The 23,232-nt window shown below is 44.6% G+C and overlaps 1 protein-coding gene across 3 annotated transcripts in view; it reads right to left on the bottom strand.

Moving 5' to 3' along the window:
* Positions 1–21,779, bottom strand: part of map3k1 (mitogen-activated protein kinase kinase kinase 1, E3 ubiquitin protein ligase) — a 60,981-nt gene extending 39,202 nt beyond the window's left edge. For 2 of the 3 annotated variants that reach the window (XM_014144678.3, XM_014144685.3), the window contains exon 1: positions 21,250–21,779. In XM_014144678.3, the coding sequence (XP_014000153.2) occupies positions 21,250–21,740 (491 nt within the window). In that variant the 5' untranslated portion in view covers positions 21,741–21,779. Of the gene's footprint in view, positions 1–10,185; positions 10,327–21,249 lie in introns of those variants that run through there. The other variant, XM_045693621.2, reaches the window with a different exon arrangement.
* Between the last annotated feature and the right edge of the window lie 1,453 nt (positions 21,780–23,232).

Below are 23,232 nucleotides of genomic sequence, written 5' to 3'. Positions count from 1 at the left end.
CTCTCTGTGGTCACTAAAGATCCCATGGCACTTATCGTAAGTGTAGAGGTGTTTAGCCGGGTGTCCTGGCTAAATTCCCAAACTACCCCTCAAATCATCCCCAGCTTCCAATTGGCTCTTTCGTCCTCTCCCCAGTAACTATTCCCCAGGTCGTTGCTGTAAATGAGAATATATTCTCAGTCAATTTACCTGGTAAAATAAATAAGACTTAATGTGTCAGCTTAACTACCATGTGTTTAGACTTTCTCTGCGGATGATGTGTTGGGTACAAACAGAGGGGGGCTCAAGTGGGCTTCCTATGGGCTAGTGGGAGGGCTAGTGGGCGGGCTAGTGGGAGGGCTAGTGGGCTTCCTATGGGCTAGTGGGAGGGCTAGTGGGTGGGCTAGTGGGCTTCCTATGGGCTAGTGGGCTTCCTATGGGCTAGTGGGAGGGCTAGTGGGCTTCCTATGGGCTAGTGGGAGGGCTAGTGGGCTTCCTATGGGCTAATGGGAGGGCTAGTGGGCTTCCTATGGGCTAGTGGGAGGGCTAGTGGGCTTCCTATGGGCTAGTGGGAGGGCTAGTGGGCTTCCTATGGGCTAGTGGGCTTCCTATGGGCTACCTATGGGCTAGTGGGCTTCCTATGGGCTAGTGGGAGGGCTAGTGGGCTTCCTATGGGCTAGTGGGAGGGCTAGTGGGCTTCCTATGGGCTAGTGGGCTTCCTATGGGCTAGTGGGAGGTCTAATGGGCTTCCTATGGGCTAGTGGGCTTCCTATGGGCTAGTGGGAGGGCTAGTGGGCTTCCTATGGGCTAGTGGGCTTCCTATGGGCTAGTGGGAGGGCTAGTGGGCTTCCTATGGGCTAGTGGGCTTCCTATGGGCTAGTGGGAGGTCTAATGGGCTTCCTATGGGCTAGTGGGCTTCCTATGGGCTAGTGGGAGGGCTAGTGGGCTTCTTATGGGCTAGTGGGCTTCCTATGGGCTAGTGGGAGGTCTAAATGGGCTTCCTATGGGCTAGTGAGAGGGCTAGTGGGCTTCCTATGGGCTAGTGAGAGGGCTAGTGGGCTTCCTATGGGCTAGTGGGAGGGCTAGTGGGCTTCCTATGGGCTAGTGGGCTTCCTATGGGCTAGTGGGAGGGCTAGTGGGCTTCCTATGGGCTAGTGGGAGGGCTAGTGGGCTTCCTATGGGCTAGTGGGAGGTCTTGTTGTTCATTAGGAGTACTCTCAAAACAAGTTATTTTCTGAGAATTAACTTAAAATGTTGTTACATATACATCCTTCTCAGTAGATTTTCCTTACAGTTTAAACTGTCTGTGATTAACTCTGATAGCAATGCTGTTCTGTGGCATGCTCTTTGAAAATGATCACAGTGCATGTCTCCAAAATGTCCTTGTACTGTATAAGTGATCGTTAGCATAGCGTAAGTGCCTTCAGCTAAGGAGAAGAAATACACACATTTGGGCACCATAGTTCCTAGCTACACTCCACGTTGTGTCAAGCCAGCAAATGAAAAGAGAAGTCAATGTAGCCCAACTCCATTTTTACAGATCTCAAACCTTGCAAAATAGTGTGAAACGAGCACAGTGTGAAAGTCAGTTAAAAACAACTGGAGCGGCCGCCTCTTCAGTCCCCACTGGCAGAGACCGAGGCCGCCTATTCAGTCCTCACTGGCAGAGACCGAGGCCGCCTCTTCAGTCCCCACTGGCAGAGACCGAGGCCGCCTATTCAGTCCCCACTGGCAGAGACCGAGGCCGCCTATTCAGTCCCCACTGGCAGAGACCGAGGCCGCCTATTCAGTCCCCACTGGCAGAGACCGAGGCCGCCTATTCAGTCCCCACTGGCAGAGACCGAGGCCGCCTATTCAGTCCCCACTGGCAGAGACCGAGGCCGCCTATTCAGTCCTCACTGGCAGAGACCGAGGCCACCTATTCAGTCCCCACTGGCAGAGACCGAGGCCGCCTATTCAGTCCTCACTGACAGAGACCGAGGCCGCCTATTCAGTCCCCACTGGCAGAGACCGAGGCCGCCTATTCAGTCCTCACTGGCAGAGACCGAGGCCGCCTATTCAGTCCTCACTGGCAGAGACCGAGGCCGCCTATTCAGTCCTCACTGGCAGAGACCGAGGCCGCCTATTCAGTCCTCACTGGCAGAGACCGAGGCCGCCTATTCAGTCCTCACTGGCAGAGACCGAGGCCGCCTATTCAGTCCTCACTGACAGAGACCGAGGCCGCCTATTCAGTCCTCACTGGCAGAGACCGAGGCCGCCTATTCAGTCCTCACTGGCAGAGACCGAGGCCGCCTATTCAGTCCTCACTGGCAGAGACCGAGGCCGCCTATTCAGTCCTCACTGACAGAGACCGAGGCCGCCTATTCAGTCCTCACTGACAGAGACCGAGACCGCCTATTCAGTCCTCACTGACAGAGACCGAGGCCGCCTATTCAGTCTTCACTGACAGAGACCGAGGCCGCCTATTCAGTCCCCACTGACAATGGAACCAGATAGGAGTTTACCATCTTTCCTCTGAATAAAGAGTCAGTGGTGTTGCCGTCCCCTCGCCTCTTAAATAACAGCTATCCCACAGGGCCGTGGGCCGGGAACAAAGGGGCATTGTGGGTCTGTGCAGGTGGGACCTGGAAGGGCCGGCAGGCTGGGAGTTCATTTCAAACCTCCACGTAAGCAGAGACTGCGTCACACACACACACACACACACAGCCAAGCTCGCTGGGCACACACCCTTTCTCATGGGTTTCAACGCTCCCAAAAACTCAGGTTACCGGTTCACACAGTCCCTGCCTCTGCTGGAGGGAACAGAGGAGCCAGAGCTGCTCAACAGTGTATAATGACAGACGGAACCTGGTGTTGCTGGTCAAAACAAGGCTGAGCAGACTCAACAACAACCATAAACAAATTCAAAAACAGACACAGCATAGCTAACCTTTCAGGCAATACAAAAAGGCAGCAATTGAATTTCGCCTGACAAAATAAAAATGGTTACATTTAAAAAGGGAAAGAAACATATCCACATGACTAACCGACAAAACAAAAAAGGTCAACTGCTCTGACTAACATATGAAAAAATCCGACTATCTATAACCAAATTAATCAATGACAATGAGATTCAGCACCTCTAAATAGTGAGTGGAATCTAATGCTGACATGGAACTAATATCCATCATTAATGCTGTGAGGACCATATCTCTGTAACTCTCTGGCTCAGCCCCCCCAGTGACTTGGAGGGATAGGGGTAGCTTAACTGAAACCTTATTACAGCCGGCTTGCATCATGACCATGAGTTTGGTGATCTAACTCCACGGACCCACTGAGAGACCCCCTGAGCGAGCAACCGATGGTCAACTAATCCCGGGAGGAATCTCCTCGACAGACCAATAAAAGTTGACCAGAGATTTGAGACAATAGTTCTACTATTAGGAACCAACAGAAGTGAACTGGTTAGATGGCAGAAACAGAAGTGAGAAAGACAATCCTCACAACTTGCCAAGTCATGAGACTAAGCAACCTGACGGAGGCATTTTAAGTGTAAATAAAATGGGAATGACGTTTTAAATGAGCGCTTTCAAATTAAATGTTATTTAAGCCATTTGACTGATGAATCTGGCAGCTTTGAAAGCCCTTAGTTGTATTAATGCTGATTCAAAGTGCTGCCTGTAAACAGCCAGAGAAATCAAATGAATGCCGTTTCAAAGCAAGATCCTGCCCAATGTTTCCCCCTGGAGAGAACCAGCCATGGAAGAACTATTTTGACAAAGTGCTGCAGTACTCCCAATAGAACCATGGGGCCGGAGAGTAGACCGTACCCACTGAAAAACATTGAGGGGGGAATTCTGCTGCACTGAATTAGGGCTGTGACAATACCAGTACCGCAATAGTTTTTCCACGGCAAAAATGATAACATGAAGCAGACTACCCTCTTTGGTCCTTTAAAACCCTGCTGAATGTTAAATATTGTGTGCTACAGAAAATAAATGTGAATTTTGATGAAAACATAAATTATATTTGTTTCCAACATTAGGGATGTTTTCCTAAAGAAGTCAAATCCGCTTCATGTTTTGTTTCCTTGCCACGATACTAACGAGTATGGCGATACTGGCATTGCCCCGCCCTACACTGAATGTTCGCTTCAGCATCAGGTAGCCTGCCCAGTGCTGACACATTCCCCTCCATCTAGAGCTGCCTGAGACTGTGTGGGGGGGAAGGGGGGTATCCATCACTTTCTCTAGGGAAATAAGAGGGCCAGGGAACAACCTCGTTGACATATTGATTGAAAAGAAAAATGGGAGGGGAAAAGTAAGCCCTATCAATCGTATTCATTCCAACACAAGAAAAAACGGCTCACCTGACCTTATCGAACATGAGAATCTATCATCCACTGTAATAAACCTGAGCTGAAGGGACACTTCACAAGTTGTGTTGAAGTTTGTATCTTTGACGTGAACTTCATCTCAGGCAAGCAAACAAACCAGCAGCTTATGGTCGGAGAGTAGAAATTAGATTCCGAGCAGATATCCGCCACATGTGCCGGACGGACCGAAACTGGTCCACCAAGAGGAGAAGTTCCCCATTCCGGTTTCAGATCATGTGGGCAGGCGAGGGGGGGGGGAACAACGGCACGACATGGGACATTTCGCAAGATTTAGAAAATATGTATTTCGCAAATTGACAGTTTGAAACCATCCACCTCCACCCCTGTCAATTCAGATAAAAGGGTTGGTAAGAAAGGAAGAGGAAAGACGAATCAGGGGCTCAATAGCAGCCCGATAAAAAGAGGAAATCAGCTTTCTTTCCTTTTTACCCACAGACAGTGGTGGTGTCATTGGTTAGAAATACTATTGGTAGTCACAGGAGTTGATTTTTTGTTTCTAAAGAGGTAACAAACACTTATGAAGACCCTAACCATAAAGATGTTGGACATTACATTTAACATTGGAGTAATGAAGACCCTAACCTTAACCTGTTGGGTCTAGGGGGCAGCATTTGCACGTCTGGATAAAAAAAATGTACCCGATTTAATCTGGTTACTAATCCTACCCAGTAACTAGAATATGCATATACTTATTATATATGGATAGAAAACACTCTAAAGTTTCCAAAACTGTTTGAATGGTGTCTGTGAGTATAACAGAACTCATTTGGCAGGCAAAACCCTGAGACATTTTCTGACAGGAAGTGGATACCTGATGTGTTGTATTGACTTTAAACCTATCCCATTGAAAAACACAGGGGCTTAGGAATATTTTGGCACTTCCTATTGCTTCCACTAGATGTCACCAGCCTTTACAAAGTGTTTTGAGTCTTCTGGAGGGAGATCTGACCGAACAAGAGCCATGGAACGATGATGTCCCATTAGACACCTGGCGCGCGAGTTCATGTTGGGTACCCTCGTTCCAATACGTTATAAAAGAGTATGCATTCGTCCACCTTGAATATTATTCATGTTCTGGTTAAAAAAGGCCCTAATGATTTATGCTATACAACGTTTGACATGTTTGAACGAACGGAAATATATTTTTTCCCCTCGTTCATGACGAGAAGTCCGGCTGGCTTACATCATGTGCTAACGAGACGGAGATTTTTGGACATAAATGATGAGCTTTTTTGAACAAAACTACATTCGTTATGGACCTGTGATACCTGGAAGTGACATCTGATGAAGAGAATCAAAGGTAATGGATTATTTACATAGTATTTTCGATTTTAGATCTCCCCAACATGACGTCTAGTCTGTATCGCAACGCGTATTTTTCTGGGCGCAGTGCTCAGATTATTGCAAAGTGTGATTTCCCAGTAAGGTTATTTTTAAATCTGGCAAGTTGATTGAGTTCAAGAGATGTAAATCTATAATTCTTTAAATGACAATATAATATTTTACCAATGTTTTCTAATTTTAATTATTTAATTTGTGACGCTGACTTGACTGCCGGTTATTGGAGGGAAACGATTTCCTCAACATCAATGCCATAGTAAAACGCCATTTTTGGATATAAATATGAACTTGATAGAACTAAAAATGCATGCATTGTCTAACATAATGTCCTAGGAGTGTCATCTGATGGAGATTGTAAAAGGTTAGTGCATCATTTTAGCTGGTTTTATGGTTTTGGTGACCCTGTCTTTGACTTGACAAAACATTACACACAACTCTTGTAAATGTACTGTCCTAACATACTCTAAATTTATGCTTTCGCCGTAAAACCTTTTTGAAATCGTAAAACGTGGTTAGATTAAGGAGATGTTTATCTTTCAAATGGTGTAAAATAGTTGTATTTTTGAAAAATTTGAATTTTGACATTTATTTGGATTCAAATTTGCCGCTCTTGAAATGCACCTGCTGTTGATGGAGTGCACCACGGGTGGCACGCTAGCGTCCCACCTAGCCCCAAGAGGTTAAAGATGTTGGACATTACATTTAACATTGGAGTAATGAAGACCCTAACCTTAAAGATGTTGGACATTACATTTAACATTGGAGTAATGAAGACCCTAACCATAAAGATGTTGGACATTACATTTAACATTGGAGTAATGAAGACCCTAACCTTAAAGATGTTGGACATTACATTTAACATTGGAGTAATTTAGCAGACACTCTAATCCAGAGCAATTTACAGTAATGAGTGCATACATTTTCGTACTGGTCCCCCCGTGGGAATTGAACCCGCAACCCTGGCGCCATGCTCTACCAACTGAGTTACACGGGACCTGTGTGGCAGGACATCTGCACAGACTCTCGCTTTGTCCCTCTCCAACCTGCTGTTTGGTTTGCTTGCCTGAAGAGGTTTAGGTCCAAATCCCATTCCTGATTGGAGGATAACTGGGTCACCATGTAAGAGATAAAAGTTCATGACGAATGTTATGCAACACAGGAAACTGGACTCTGGTGTACCATTCAGAGCGCCCTTTTGGGAGGTGTGCCTCTGTCCAATAAGGTTATTTCTGGGAAATAGTTTACGGCTATTGAGCATCCCTAGAAGGAAAACTTCAGTATCGCATCATTGGACAAGAAAACATGTTCAATTCACAGTTGAGAGTTTATACCCAATTACGTTTTGAACAATGGCAGGTCTACCCATTTAATAGCAATTAAGTTCGTTTGCTAACATTTTGGTAGCAAAGTTCTCTAGCTTTTATTTTAAACAAATAAAAGAGTAGAAATCCATCAAACGTTGGACTAAAGTTGGGACGCCGTGACTTTGAAATGTCTATCTAGTTCATAACGTGTGATGATCACATACGATGTAGGCCGCTGACTGACTTAACGCATCAGTGATTCACATTCTCCACTTTAGAATTTTGGCCTATGAGGAAGACTCGTTTAAACATGTTCATACCAGTCTACCATAACATTTTCTTACCATACATTACCATAACATTTTCTTGACCTCTAATGGCATCCTGCTTGAGTCTACTCATTCAGATGAATCTTACCAGATGCCTTCCAAAACAGGCCATGTCTGAATAGAGATCTTTTTTTGCAGGTCATCTGAAGCCTTCGTTTTAGTGCAGCCAGCTTCTAAATATAGGCCTAGTGCTGAATATAGGCCTAGTGCTGAATATAGGCCTAGTGCTGAATATAGGCCTAGTGCTGAATATAGGCCTAGTGCTAGTAGAGGCAATATGCCATGGTCTCGCCTGCTATATATGTCTGATAAACAATTGAAAGTCACAAAAGTAGCTACACAATCAGTTTGTTTCATACCACTATAGCGGTTGCTGATGGCAAGTGGGAGCGTTGTGTGCATGTGTGTGTGCAATGTGTGTGCGTGTCGTTTAGTTCAGTGCCCACTGCTTGGCTATGGAATGTAGATGGAATGCAGAGAAATTCCTCCCAGCCAGAGTTATTCAGAGCGCTTGGCCCCCACTGTGATGGGGGTATATGGAGGAGGTCAGGACCCCGCCATCTCCCCACCATCCCTCTCTGAGCAGGGGAAGCCCCATTAACCTCTCCCGGGAGCCCTCTTATCAAGCCACAAACCAGGCCAATAGTACTGCTGGTGCCTCTCATTCACACACCACGTCCTCATCACAAACCAGACTACTTTCAATGGTTCAACAACAAAAAAGACAAAACTTTTCCAGAGAGAAAAAAAAAAAATGCTTAACTTCTGCAGCATGAATCATCACGGAGCTGAAAAGGCTTGGTGAGAATTGATGTGGATGAGGTGTTCCCCGCCCCCAGGGCCCTCTCCCCCCGCCCCCAGGGCTCTCTCCCCCCGCCCCCAGGGCTCTCTCCCCCCGCCCCCAGGGCTCTCTCCCCCCGCCCCCAGGGCTCGGGCTCTCTTTCCTCTTCCTCCCCCCCAGCGTGTCAGTGCCCCAACGAGCAGACACTCCATTAATGTCCCACTGGCCAACGTGCTGGAAGTGGAGCATGGCCTCCGGGGAGGAGGAGGAGGAGAAAAGGGGGAATCATGAGGCGGGATGAACACTGGTTTTAGGAGGAGCGGTGAGGCGGGATGAACACTGGTTTTAGGAGGAGCGGTGAGGCGGGATGAACACTGGTTTTAGGAGGAGCGGTGAGCGTAATATCGCTCTCCCTTTTCAACCGTGGCTTGGCCAATCACAACGTACTTGTCAAATGCAGGTATAGAACACATCCCTACGGCAGACGCGAAGAGAGGAACTATGAAAAGTAGCCATTCCCTGGAAAATCATTCAATGAGTCTCCTGATGACATAGAATACACAGAAACCCAAGCATCTGACAACTATGAGCCATGACATCATCAGTTCTCTCAACTGATGTCACTTCTCTGATGCTAAAAGACGCCAATCTCAAGGTCTCCGGAACATTCTAGACAAAGATAAACACAACCACCATAGAAACCTGTGCTGGGGGCCAACCTTGGTCTAAAGTGTTAAAAAACAATGTATTTATGTATTGGTGTGTTAATTTCACAAACAAAACATGTCTTTAAATATACCTTGGGTTTATGAGAAGCATCATAGCTTCCTCTGCCGTGAGTCTCCGGGCGACAACGACGTGGATGTCGATTAAGGCAACCCCCCCCACCTCTCTGATTCAGAGAAATGAGGAAGACACATTTCAGTTGTACAACTGACTAGGTATCCCCTTTCCCACTGGAGTTAAAGTAGACAGATAATCTTACCAATCTGTCCTGCAAACAAGGCAGGTGTTAAATATTCACTCTGCTGTCTCAGAACAGAGTAGAGTGGAAACTTAGCAGACACAGGTGATTTCCCCAAGTTAATCAATATTTTCACCAGACACAAGTGGAACAAAGTTCGTAAAAACACATGCAGTGTTCTGCGAATATCAAAGGAGTTTTTATTGCCGTTTTCTTATTGGACTTTTGTGTTTAATGGTCCGACTTTGACCTTAACTCTCCAGCCATCTGGCCAGCTGTTATATCAGGTTTATACAGTTTGCAGAAGAGCATTTCCAGTCCAACTCAAAATGACACATTGCTCATACCGTAAAAACAGCCCACGGGTTGACCGTCTACAATCTTCACATCCAAGTGTGGTAGTGTCACAGTCTCAGCATGCTAAAACTAAGGTGTTGCCGATGAATCACATGGCCCACACGATGAATCACATGGCCCACACGATGAATCACATGGCCCATAGTGGGGCACACGATGAAATCACATGGCCCACACGATGATTCACATGGCCCATAGTGGGGCACACGATGAAATCACATGGCCCACACGATGAAATCACATGGCCCATAGTGGGCACACGATGAAATCACATGGCCCATAGTGGGCACACGATGAAATCACATGGCCCATAGTGGGCACACGATGAAATCACATGGCCCATAGTGGGCACACGATGAAATCACATGGCCCATAGTGGGCACACAATGGAAACACATGGCCCATAGTGGGCACACAATGGAAACACATGGCCCATAGTGGGCACACAATGGAAACACATGGCCCATAGCGGGCACACAATGAAACACATGGCCCATAGCGGGCACACAATGAAACACATGGCCCATAGCGGGCACACAATGAAAGCACATGGCCCATAGTGGCCACACAATGAAACACATGGCCCATAATGAAATCACATGGCCCATAGTGGGCACACAATGAAAGCACCTCTCCCTCAAATTTTTTTTAAATAATTCTAAAACACAAAAAGCCAGAAGCCCATGGGAGCCCCTCTCAGGTCAAGGGTGCAGGGGTCTGCACCCCCCCACCCTCTAAATATCCCCATTTCTTACGTTCTCTCTTGCTCCACTCATCCGTCCCCACTGTGAGCAGAGGCAACAGCAGCAGAGCATTTCACAGGGTTTCAGCGGGCCCTCCCCAGTCACATGTGAAAGCGACTCGAGTCATGGGAAAATCTGGGCCAAATCTGCCCAGAGAATCACATGCATGGCCTCTCCCCGTGCACCACTGACAGGTAGGAAGTGAAGGAGAGAGAGCACACACACGCAAGAGAGAGAGTGCACGCATGCGAGAGAGAGAGAGAGAGAGAGAGAGCGCACGTGAGAAATATGCAAAGTTGGCACTGTAGTAGAACTGCCTAGTTCTCTCCATCCATTACGTTTTCTTGGCTACGTCTAGGACATTAGAAAGTGCATCTGGCTATTCCTGCCTTGGATATTTTCATGCAATCACATTTAGCTCATACTTTTATAGATACATGGCGCTGAAGTATTTTTATCCAGTGATCAAATAGCCCTTCGGCCTAACTAAGAACATCATTGCAAAATATCAGTTGGACGTCGCTTTCAGCGTCGGCATTTTGACAGCTAGTTCCAGGAAAGGTGAGTTTTGGCACGGCCACAACTTTAAGTCCGAGACACCAGACATTAAAACAGAGCAAACAAATCATATTAGTGAAGTCAGATCAGCATGTTGAACGAAAGCTGTGGAGCTGACTGTCCCGGGGCTCAGCCAGGCTCCTGACTGTCCCGGGGCTCAGCCAGGCTCCTGACTGTCCCGGGGCTCAGCCAGGCTCCTGACTGTCGAGCTAGCATCAGCCAGGCTCCTGACTGTCGAGCTAGCATCAGCCAGGCTCCTGACTGTCGAGCTAGCATCAGCCAGGCTCCTGACTGTCGAGCTAGCATCAGCCAGGCTCCTGACTGTCAAGCTAGCATCAGCCAGGCTCCTGACTGTCAAGCTAGCATCTCGCTAACAAGAGCCTCCGACAACACATGTAGTCCACAGGAGGTTGGTGACACCTTAATTGGGGAGAACAGGCACATGGTAATGGCTGGAGTGAAATCTGTGGAATGGTATCAAATGCACCAAACACATGGTTTCCATGTTTGATGCCAATCCATTCGCTCAGTTCCAACCATTATTAGGAGCCGTCCTCCCCCTCAGCAGCCTCCACTGACGTAATCTCTTCCGAGACTCATTCGAACTGGCTCGTGGATAGTTGAATAAAAGTCCTAACATTGCTGTGGTCGAAGGGCAGGGATACTCGGATGAGGGCAAAAAGGTGAAAACGGCTGCATTCAGCCAGGCACAAGCCAGCGTTTTCAGCTGCTTGAGGAAACATGGCTTGAAACAAAAACAACTTGACCTGAAAAGCACAAAGAAAGACAAAAAAGGAAAACAAGTGTGGAACAGTGACCCTGGGGGAGTGTGTGGAGGCCAAGGCAGCTGCCCGGATGAACGCACGGTGGAAGAAAGGCGTGGCTAAGTAAACATTTCTAAGCCCTTCCAAAAACAGCTTTGACTGTAACAAATGGGAGGGCCGCCCGAGCTGAACATGCCAGGCAGGGGACGTTATTTTAACACAGCAAATTCAAAGCAAGGTCCTCATACGATGCATAAATGGACATATAAACTGCTTTGGGAGGAACAGAGAGTGCACAACTTGTTCGTTTCTCTGCCACTATACATTAGCACGTCAGCAGAAGAAAGGAGTGGAGCAATACATGAACAGAATGTTGTTAGGAGCTTGGCAGCTAATCGTCAGAGGCACTGGTCAATATTTAGCTGTCCTTGACCCCACCTTCTGGAAAATATTCAACCAAAACTACAAGCCATGCATTCTTTATCGGCATTCAAGATAGCCCTTCTCACCCCCATAAGCCTCTAGAACATTCCAATAATATACTGAACAAAAATATAACGCATCATGCAACAATTTCAACGACTTTACAGAGTTACAGCTCATAGAAGAAAATCAGTCTATTGTAATAAATAAATTAGGCCCTAATCTAGCCAATCAGAATGAGTTTTTCCCTACAAAAGAGCTTTATTACAGACAGAAATACTCTTATGGTAGAGGAATTAACAAATTCTCTGGCAACAGCTCTGGTGGACATTCCTGCAGTCACCATGCCAGTTGCACGCTCCCTCAAAACTTGAGACATCTGTGGCATTGTGTGGTGTGACAAAATTGCACATTTTAGAGTGGCCTTTATCCCCAGCACAAGGTGCATCTGTGTAATGATCATGCTGTTTAATCAGCTTCTTGATATGCCACACCTGTGAGGTGGATGGATTATCTTGGCAAAGGAGAAAATTCTCACTAACAGGGAGGTAAACAAATTTGTGCACAAAATTTGAGAAATAAGCTTTGTGCGTGTGGACAATTTCTGGGACCTTTATTTCAGTTCATGAAACATGGGACCAATACTTTACATGTTGCGTTTATATTTTTGTTCAGTGTATATCATTCTCCTAATTACTTGCTGCTTCAACTTTGAAGTAGTGTTAGCGACGTATGATTTTTGGAGGTCTGTTTTCAGAACACGTCATGTGAAAGTGTGTGTGTGTACACGTCGATGTCTGTGTGTATGTTGGCTATGTGTTGCATGCATATACGGAGGGCCTGCAGGAGACCCGTTGTTTTAACTGGTAATCTGGCCCTGATTAGGCAGGGACCCATGTGTTTACTTTTCACATGTAATCTCCAGCTTGCCTCGTCCTGCTGCTAACTAAACAGAATCTGGGAGGGGACCCCTAGGTCTGCTCACACGCCTAATGGGGATGGAAATATCCGGGCCTTTTGTTAGTGGCCTCCAGCTCTGAGTGTTGAGCTAACCCCGGGCTTTAAACAGCCAGTTCTGGTGAACGTGGAGAGGCCCAGGCAGGCTGGTTAGACAAAACAGTCAAACCCAGCCTCCAACCCTCTGGAGTCCAGGGCCAACCCACAACCCACTGGGGCAGGGCCATAGAAAACAGACCTACAACTAGGCCCCTCTCTCTCTCAACAACACATTACCATCGGAAACCCAACGGCTATCAGGTAAGGTCTTGGTTAAAAGATAGCCATTAAAACAAAAGACATTTGCCCCCAAATCCATTTAAAAGATGATATATTAACATGGGCTTCTAAGAACACCCCTTCTGTTCCAAAACCAGTCAAACACTATCCAGCAATCGTCCTTCATGCAGATGCTGTAGCATATGTCGAGCATGAGACGTGTTTTCTGTGAACACAATAGTATGGGCTCCCCTGTCTTAAATCATATACCAATTATCACAAATAGCATTAGGCTTTTTCAGAACGAGTTGGAGAGTGGAGAAGGACAAAAGCTGGCTTCTGACCCCCCCATGTGAAGAATAGAATTTGAGAGCATTCCAGCCCCTGGTCTGCCTAGCAACAGTGCATTTCAGATGCTTCGGGCTGCTCCAGTCTTGAAGTAACTGCTCGTTATAAACATTGCCATGTTACCTTTATAAAATCTTTGCATTTAGCCAGGCAAGTCTTGAACCTTCGCCAGGAGTTTTATGGAATGGATAACAGTGAGAGCTACTTTTCAGTGTCTGACTCAAAGTTGTGTTGTTTGTGTGATTAAAAACGTCACGTCCATCACTATAAAATGTAGAGGTTAGAACAGCTCTGAATCAAACCCTGAAAAACAGACATGTTTCCCTCTAGATACTAGAAGAAGTATAAACAAGGCAATATATTGAATGTGAATATCTGTCAAAGAAATACTAGTAAAACTAATCATCTCTCTGCAAAAAATTCTCAGTCTGGAAAATCCCAATCCTTGGATTAAAATGATTCAGTGAAAACTAAAAATGTTGAAAGCTACGCTGAGTCATTGAAAACCGATCTGTCTGCGGCCATCTCCTCCACAAAACATAAACATAGCGCCTTTTAACATACCTTGATGGTGGAGTTGGCAGTGGACATAGGGGCTGCGGTCAAACCAGATCTAGATGACCAGATCAAAGCACTCAGCACTAGTCATGTGATTTGGTGGGAGGAGATCGGTGGCTCCCCTTGACTCCGTACTATCCTCGGGAAGTAAAGTGTCGCATTTTACACTCAAACGCTACTTTGCCGACCCTGCATTGAACACTGGACAGTAAGCGCATACAGATAAGATCCTCTGGTCTGGTCCCTTCTCCCCTCAATGTCAAAAGGAGCTGACGTTAACATATGATCCATAAGAAACTGAGCCATAGGACCACTCTCCACAACGTTTCATGACTTTGGAAGATCCAGAACTAGTGCCGGGACGACACCAGTACCGCCATACTCCTTAGTATCGCGGCAAGGAAACAAAACATGAAACGGATGTAACTTCTTTATGAAAACAGTCCTGATGTTGGAAACAAACATCATTGTGTTGTTATCCAGAGTCATATGTATTTATTTTCCAAGCTATAAACACACAATATTTTACATACAGCAGGTTTTTAAAAACGGACCAAAGAGCTGGATCTGCTTTGTGTTTTCATTTTTGACATGGATAACACATCACAACACTGGTACCGTCCCGGCCCTATCTAGAACTTTGGTTGATGAGCATTGACCTTACCCATGGTCCTGGACTTTCTGTATAGGTTAACAGTCTGAAGTGAACATTTGCAGCTCTTTCTAGAAATCACACCCATGCTGGTGTCATTTTTCCATATGACTATACTGACATCCCCAGTTAGTCTTTGAGATGATGTGAGGTCATACTCTTTGAAGGGCCATGGGGTTTGTACTACATAGGCTTTCCCTCTACTTCACCCATGGAGTCATTGGGCATCCAGATGTTAACCAGATACTAATCTGACTCCAAAACAGCCGCTCCCCCCAGCTGTTCAGTGACCATCCCAGTGTTGGAGTCATGATGACTCATTCTATCACGATGACAGGATAACAAGATGTTAATGACATGATGCCCCCCAGGCTGAAAACGACTGAAGACAAACATGACTTAAACCCAAATATTTCTTGAACTCTTCAACATCGCCACCTCAAGACAATTAAGTCAAGCTGTGTTTGAAACCTAAACCCGGAACAGCATCAACTAAATAAAATGTGAGATGAAATTACTTCAGGAAACTCAATTATGGATCTTAAGCAATGTGCACAGAGAGGGGATATTTCAGGCTCTTTTTTTTTCTACAGAAATGTCTACTTAGTGATTTTTGGAAGGGGTGTAGTCCAAAGGAAGTGTGCTTCACAAATTACCTCTGGTCTGATGAGACTGCCGATAATAGCAAGGAGTTTTGTGCAGTTAAGAATACAAGCTACCAGCCAAGTTTATGAGGAGTTTAAACGAGGTGTACAAACACTAATCAAAACGACAACTACAGTACAAGATATAGGCTACTATATAAACGGGGTTAGTCGATCCCTGAATGCTGACTGGATGACAGCCGTGGTATATTTCAGTCATTACGCACGACACAACGCAGAGTGCCTGGACACATGATGGTAGGGCATACACTTTTCCAGGGGGGCCATATCTTATCCTGCATCAGACTGTCGGTCTACTGTAAACCACAACGTCAGAACTCCTGCCACATCCGCTGGAAATGCAAACAAATTAATTGCGACCCCGTGGGTAGGGAACACCCATTGGCCACATACCAGCTTCTTCTTTTCCAAAGGAAACCTCTGCCCTTCAGAAGCAAAAAGCACAATAGTCAGGTTCCACTACCATCAGCCTTTCAAGTGCCAACTGGTCAGTTGAGGTTAAGGCCCTGGTGAATTGTGTCCAGTTTCATTGTAAACATACCACAGAGCCAAGCAAGAGCTCCAATAACTTAAAATGGCCAAGCTGAGAAAATATGGACGAAAAGCCAACGGAGGTGCAGCTTTTCTTGTTTGAGTGACCTGCTGAGGACGTGGTTGGGGGATGTTCTGGCCCTAGGCAGTGCAAGTGATAGCTTCTCTCCTCCATTAGACCTCAACCTCACAATGTAGACAGGATATGTAGGGCACCAACTGGATAAATAATACAACATACACGGTGAAGCCATGAAACTCCTCCAAAAAAGGTAGGCCACATACTGTATCGTACCTACCATTATATCATCTCCCTCAGATACTAACTTTGATTAGGCCTCTATGAATTAAAGCTGCAATATGGAACTTTTTGGCCGACCCAACCAAAATTCACATAGAAATTTGAGTTATAGATCTTTCATTCTCATTGAAAGCAAGTCTAAGAAGTGATAGATATGTTCTATGTGCACTATTTCTATGCTTCCCGTTCTTAAGTTTTGTTTTTGCGTCTTTTACTTTCAGTTTTGTACACCAGCTTCAAACAGCTGAAAACAATATTTTGGGTTATGGAAAATATATTTCAGTCATTGTACCATCTAAACCACTCTCTACACTAAATATTACTTGGTTTTGTCACAAACTGAAATTAAGTGAACTATTAGAATTTTTGCAACCAGGAAATGGAGGAGCGATTTCTGCATAGTGCATCTTTAAATAAGGGGCCTTGCGAGACATGAGACATTCAGTGTGCCCAATCGAGTCTTCCCTGTAGTTAGTGTGAAGCATACAAATAGAGTTCAAAGAAACATCTGACCTTAATGTGTAACCGTCACTGTAGATAGCAAGGGAAGAATTATTTAAATCCTAAGAAACCGTGTCAGCCAGAGGAGAAAGAGACGTTTGACTAAATTCTCTTTTGATCTCTCGTCAGTAAGACAACTGTAGTTTACGAGTAGTCAACGAGGTTCTGACTTAACACACCTGCTTTCTGAAACGTCAGCAACACCTGTCGGATGGCTCATCTTCTACCAGCAAGGGTTGTTCAGAGAGGACAAAACAGCTACGAATAGCTCCATAAAACTCAATGACCCTCTTTAATATTCCTGAGGCAACATGTGAGCGATTCAGTTTGCTGATGCAAACCGAGGCGTTTCACTTTATCCGACTCAAAATCACGATGTGGCTTCTACAATATGTGAATGCTGGGGTGGAGTACAACACACCAGCCGTCCTTGAAAGCACGCAACGTGTCCAGCTAGAGCATTTCAATAGGATGTGGAAGCCTAAAGGCATTTGCCTGAGCATTAGCCTAATTATGGCTAATATTGAAACTACACAATATACACAAAAGTATGTGGACACTCCTTCAAATTAGTGGATTCAGCCATTTCCGCCACACCTGTTGCTGACAGGTGTATAAAAATTGAGCACACATCTATGCAATCTCTATAGACAAACATTGGCAGTAGAATGGCCTTACTGAAGAGCTCAGTGACTTTCAATGTGGCACCGTCATAGGATGGCACTTTTCCAGCAAGTCAGTTAGTCAAATTTCTGCCCTGCTAGAGCTGCCCCAGTTAACTGTAAGCGCTGTTATTGTGAAGTGGAAACGTCTAGGAGGAACAACGGCTCAGCCGCGAAGTAGTAGGCCACACAAGCTCACAGAACCGCCGAAAAATCGGCTGTCCTCAGTTGCAACACTCACTACCGAGTTCCAAACTGCCTCTGGAAGCAACGTCAGCACAATAACTGTTTATCAGGAGCTTCATGAAATTGGTTTCCATTGCCGAGTTCGACAGACTAATCTGGGTTTGGCGGATGCCAAGAGAATGCTACTTGCCGAAATGAATTGTGCCAAGTGTAAAGTTTGGTGGAGAAGGAATATTGGTCTGGGGCTGTTTTTCCATGGTTCGGGCTAGGCCCCTTAGTTCCAGTGGAGGGAAATCTAAACGCTACAGCATACAATGACATTCTAGACGATTCTGTCCTTCCAACTTTGTGGCAACAGTTTGGGGAACGCCCTTTCCTGTTTCAGCATGACAATGTCCCCGTGCACAAAGCGAGGTCCATACAGAAATGGTTTGTCGAGATCAGTGTGGAAGAACTTGACTGGCCTGCACAGAGCCCATCGAACACCTTTGGGATGAATTGGAATGCCGACTGCGAGCCAGTCCTAATCACCCAACATCAGTGCTCAACCTTACTATTGCTCTTGTGGCTGTATGGAAGCAAGTTCCCGCAGCAATGTTCCAACATCTAGTGGAAAGCCTTCCCAGAAGAGTGGAGGCTGTTATAGCAGCTAAGGGGAACCAACTTCATATTAATGCCCATGATTTTGGAATGAGATGTTCGATGAGCAGATGTCCACACACTTTTGGTCATGTAGTACATATCTATGTAAACTCTGACAAACTCATGACTAAGATATTTCACTCAACTTCTTTAGCATTCATCAGTTTTTAAGTGTAATAAAATATCTGATATGGGATTGTGTTTACTTGTATGCTTTCTGTAATGCAAGTCCCTGCAAGCCAGTGACACAATGATGATGCCTCACTAAATAAAATATGCCAATTATGGGTTTGGCTTGTGATGTCTTGCTCCACTAAATGAAAAAAAAAAGGGTATAATATATACTTAACATTCATTATTGTCTCTATATTTCATTGGCCCAAGGATCAGTAGAGAGAGGACTAAAGTTCAACCAGGAAACTATTGTGTGCAGAAAAGGGCTTGGGCCTCTGAGGTCCAACCGTAGAGTTCAGTTTGTTGGAATTTTACCTTTGTGCGGTGAGCGGATACCGATGGTTTGCCTTAGCCCATTATCCCGGACAAGAAACACCACAATAGAATCCAGCTCTCTTTCCATCCATTTCTTTAGCTTTCAACGTCCTATTCATCTTTCATTATCTGTGCCGTTCCAAAAGCCAATGTCTCATGTTGCAACAAATTCTCATCTCACAATCTTTCTTTCTAAAAAGCTGTCATTCATCCTGGGCTGATCTTTGCGCTATATGGCTGTGTTGAGAAAGGAAGTCTGATAAAAAAATGTTTTCAGTAATTGGTCAAAAGACCTATCAGTTCAGCTCTGAAAAAAGAGCTGATGTGAAAAGATGTGAAAATATCAGAATTGGGCTGCCTGTCAATACACCCATGTCAATCATTAATCCTTAAGAGTCTATTGACGCAGCCGTGCAGCAACCTATTTAACATAATACAAAAATCCCCATCAAAATCTGCTAGTTTTAACAGTGCTGTTTGTCAGACCAGGGGACATCACCAGAATTGTTCTCACAAAAATGTCTGTAACATCTGAATGGTTTGGCCTACTAACTATGACCACCACGATGGTGTCCTCCGTTCTGCTCTACAGCCCGTCTGAAGTCGGTACCGCCAATGTGCCAACTTCTGTCTGTAGCGTCCGAACCGTTTGGGCTACAAACTAATATGACTCCACTATGGAAAGGGAAGACTCTCACGAACACAATGGTGGTTAAATATGTGTCCAAAAAACAAACATTTTTGCTGAGATTTCTTATATCTCCTAGACATAGGACAGACACTTGAAAACCTTATGAGTGTCTGTTTCGCCATTTATGACTGTGTTATTCAATGCGTTTCTATGGGCTATAGCAGTAAAGGCCAAATAAAATATTTTATCAAAAGCGTTTTAAATATTTTGTTTGATACTTACAGGGGTCCTAAAATGATAAATCAAATAGCTAAATGATCCATGGTATGACCATCTTAAAACAATTCCATGTTAGTTTAGGAGAATACCCACCCCACCTTGAACCAGGTAGCCTAGCGGTTAGAGTGTTGGACTAGTAACCAGCAGGTAGCCTAGCGGTTAGAGTGTTGGACTAGTAACCAGCAGGTAGCCTAGCGGTTAGAGTGTTGGACTAGTAACCAGCAGGTAGCCTAGCGGTTAGAGTGTTGGACTAGTAACCAGCAGGTAGCCTAGCGGTTAGAGTGTTGGACTAGTAACCAGCAGGTAGCCTAGCGGTTAGAGTGTTGGACTAGTAACCAGCAGGTAGCCTAGCGGTTAGAGTGTTGGACTAGTAACCAGCAGGTAGCCTAGCGGTTAGAGTGTTGGACTAGTAACCAGCAGGTAGCCTAGCGGTTAGAGTGTTGGGCCAGTAACCAACAGGTAGCCTAGCGGTTAGAGTGTTGGGCCAGTAACCAGCAGGTAGCCTAGCGGTTAGAGTGTTGGACCAGTAACCAGCAAGTAGCCTAGCGGTTAGAGTGTTGGACTAGTAACCAGCAGGTAGCCTAGCGGTTAGAGTGTTGGACTAGTAACCGAATGGTTGGTGGATTGAATCCCTGAGCTGACAAGGTAAAAATCTGTCCTTCTGCCCCTGAACAAGACAGTTAACCCACTGTTTCCCGGTAGGCCGTCGTTGTAAACAATAATTTGTTCTTAACTGACTTGCCTAGTTAAATAAAAGGTTAAATAAAAATAATTGACACTAGATGTTGATTGTTAAACACTACTCACAAAAGGAAATATATAGAAGTTGGCTGATTTTTAATAGCAACCATTACAGAACTGTGTGTGATCACAGTACACAGGAAAACAAATGAATTTGAATTGTAAAACATTGCATAAAAGGATGTTCTATAAAATGGAAAACCAGCAGAATTGGGATACCTGCTTGAAGCACTTGACCTACTGTAAATCTGATGTCACACAGAATGTCTTTCACCATTAACTTTTTAATAATAAAAACAATTCCGTTAAAATATTAGCTGCTTTTCACATGTGTTTTTCTATGTGTAACGTGATAACATTTACATTTCTTACTCAGAAAACCTATTGGTAGTGCAACCTAGTGCTGCTGACCGTGGCACATCTGTAAATAGACACTTTGCCTCTACTTCCAAATGACACATAGCCTACACAAATGGTCCTTCTACAGGAGGGCTTGTAAGAAAGCGTTCCACGTTAAGGTACACCTGTTGTATTCGGAGCATGTGACGAATAACATGATACAAGTTGGAGAATTACCGACCTTGAATTCTCTGGTCTTTGAAATTTTGACCTACGCTTTTGAAAAAAAAAAGCCTACATAAGACCCATAACCATTATTAATTAATTATTTATAAACCAATAAAAACGTTTTGTTGTCATAAAAACAATGTTTACAGTAAACACGCACTTGCATTTCATAAATCGCTATTGCAAGATTAAAAAACTGATAGAAACGTGCGCCAAGATGAGGAAATCTCACAAATTAATATGAAACTGTGCATCAAAGTAACTAGCTACATCTGCAACTGACAGAATCCAACCAACAAGATAAAAAGTATAACGATGATCAAACAATCCATGCACTGAGTCAGTCCTGTATGTACAGCTTACCTATGTTGTGTAGTATTAACTTCTGAAGTTACGGTTGCACCATTATCCGGACTGAGATGGTCGCTGCTGTTTTTCAAAGAACTTTTCAACAATTCCTGAGCGGCTGTAGACAAACTATTAGTCGTTTTATCCGAGAGAGGGTGATCAGTTAGTGAGTTGCTCTGCTGAATGTGGGGAGTTTTCTGTAATAAAGTAGCCTGGACCGCACCAGGCGAGGAAATGGACAAGAAGTGAAGCTGCGCAGATATCGGAGCCGTCCCAGTCTCAGGAGATAGGAGCAGCGACTCAGGTTTATCCAGATCCACACTTCGGACTTTGCGTAGATCTTTACGTCTCCATTGTGAGTTTTCCCCGGTACTGCTCTTCGTCTTTCCGTGACTGCTTGGAAGACTAGGGGTGCTTGTATTTCCTTGAAGACCGCTTTCAACGTTTGTGCTGTTATTCGACTCATATATTCCCGACGACGAGGTCCGGCTCCCCGCCGTCGCCATTTTCAGTCCCGGAGTTGATCACTTATTAGGTTCTATGAAGAGGGAGTGGAGGGCATTGGGGGATGGTCGGGAGGGAGGGAGGGAGGAGCGAGAGAACCGTGGTGTTTACATTCGACCGTAAAATGCGCTTCAGTTGGCGTATTTTGCGCAACTTTACGCAAGGTCTAAATCTCTCAAAATAAGATCGACAAGAAATGCTACGTGACTCCAGTTACAGGCAGCATGTGATATCACATCAAAACGCTTCAAATTATTAATCAGAATGAAGTTATTAGTTTTATTTTAGATGTATTTAAAAACTGCAGAGAAAGTTAAACCATACATAACTACAAACCATTGGTAGCTGAAAACACACCCAGGGAACACTCAGGTTAAAATACATGAAACAGAACACAAAACGGGCACAAGAATGCTGCATTTTCACAGGCAACCCAATTCTGAGCGTTTTTGCACTAATTGGTCTTTTGACTAATCAGATCTGCTCTTTTGCCAATAATTTGGCAAAATATCAGAATTGTGCTGCCTGTGTTAACAGCTCTATTTGAGCTATTTAGCGCAGTAAAAACACCTGTCAATTAGCCACCAATAATCTCAACCAATAGAAAACAAGAAACACTTAACAATGAACACGTGTTTGTAAAGGTTGTAAACTGATGGGAAATTTGACCTACTAACTGGAAGTTTCATAAATCACTAAGTAAAACAAACATAGGTCTACATTGAACACATAAATACTTTGAATAAAGATTGTTGTTATTGTTGTTCTATGGTTTAGCCTTAGGCCTACATAAATGAACAAAACAAACAGAACTTATAACTAGTAATATAATTATTTCTCTTTTGAATACATCAGTATTCTGTTCTGATATTTACTTATCAGTATAAACTGCAGAGCTTGTCCCAAAGCACCAGGGAGGTCTCTGGCCATGACCAACCAGTTCAGTGTCTTCCTCTTTTTCTAGGGCAACCGTTGGTCTGGGCAGAGTGTCAGCTTTGTGAACCTGCACATTGCATGTCCCCCTGAATCTATCTTTTGTTATTCAAGTTATGTAATGGCACAATTGAGTTTAAGGTCCTAACAGCAAATAAATATTGGGCTTGAAGGCTTCAACACAGACTCACATCATGTGAAGTATATTCTTATTTGGAAATACAGTACTTTTCCCCTTCACTGTATTCATGTCATGTACATTGTTGAAAATATCAGCCCTCAAATGAAACCGTTGATATGGTTTTCCTCTTGATATAAAGGGATTGTTCTTCTTGATTCAAAGTGCATTACATGTAGGTTACACCAATGCTTTTATGTAGGAATAGTATGTGCTATTATGACCTATAGTGCATGATATTCAGGGAGTTTTATGTTAGTGTCAAATACATCACATAGAGGAGTACTCCTTATTCAGTGTTCTGTTTACTGTATAAAATTCCCCCAAAAACATTACCTCCACAAACATGAAAGTCAATGCCGAGCTATCTTGATTTAACAATC

Source organism: Salmo salar, chromosome 01 (assembly GCF_965601325.2).
Source record: "Salmo salar chromosome 01, fSalSal1, whole genome shotgun sequence".
In the NCBI taxonomy this organism is placed as follows: Eukaryota; Metazoa; Chordata; class Actinopteri; order Salmoniformes; family Salmonidae; genus Salmo; species Salmo salar.
Note: the sequence above shows the minus strand (reverse complement) of the source record. Positions and strands in the feature narration are given on the sequence as shown.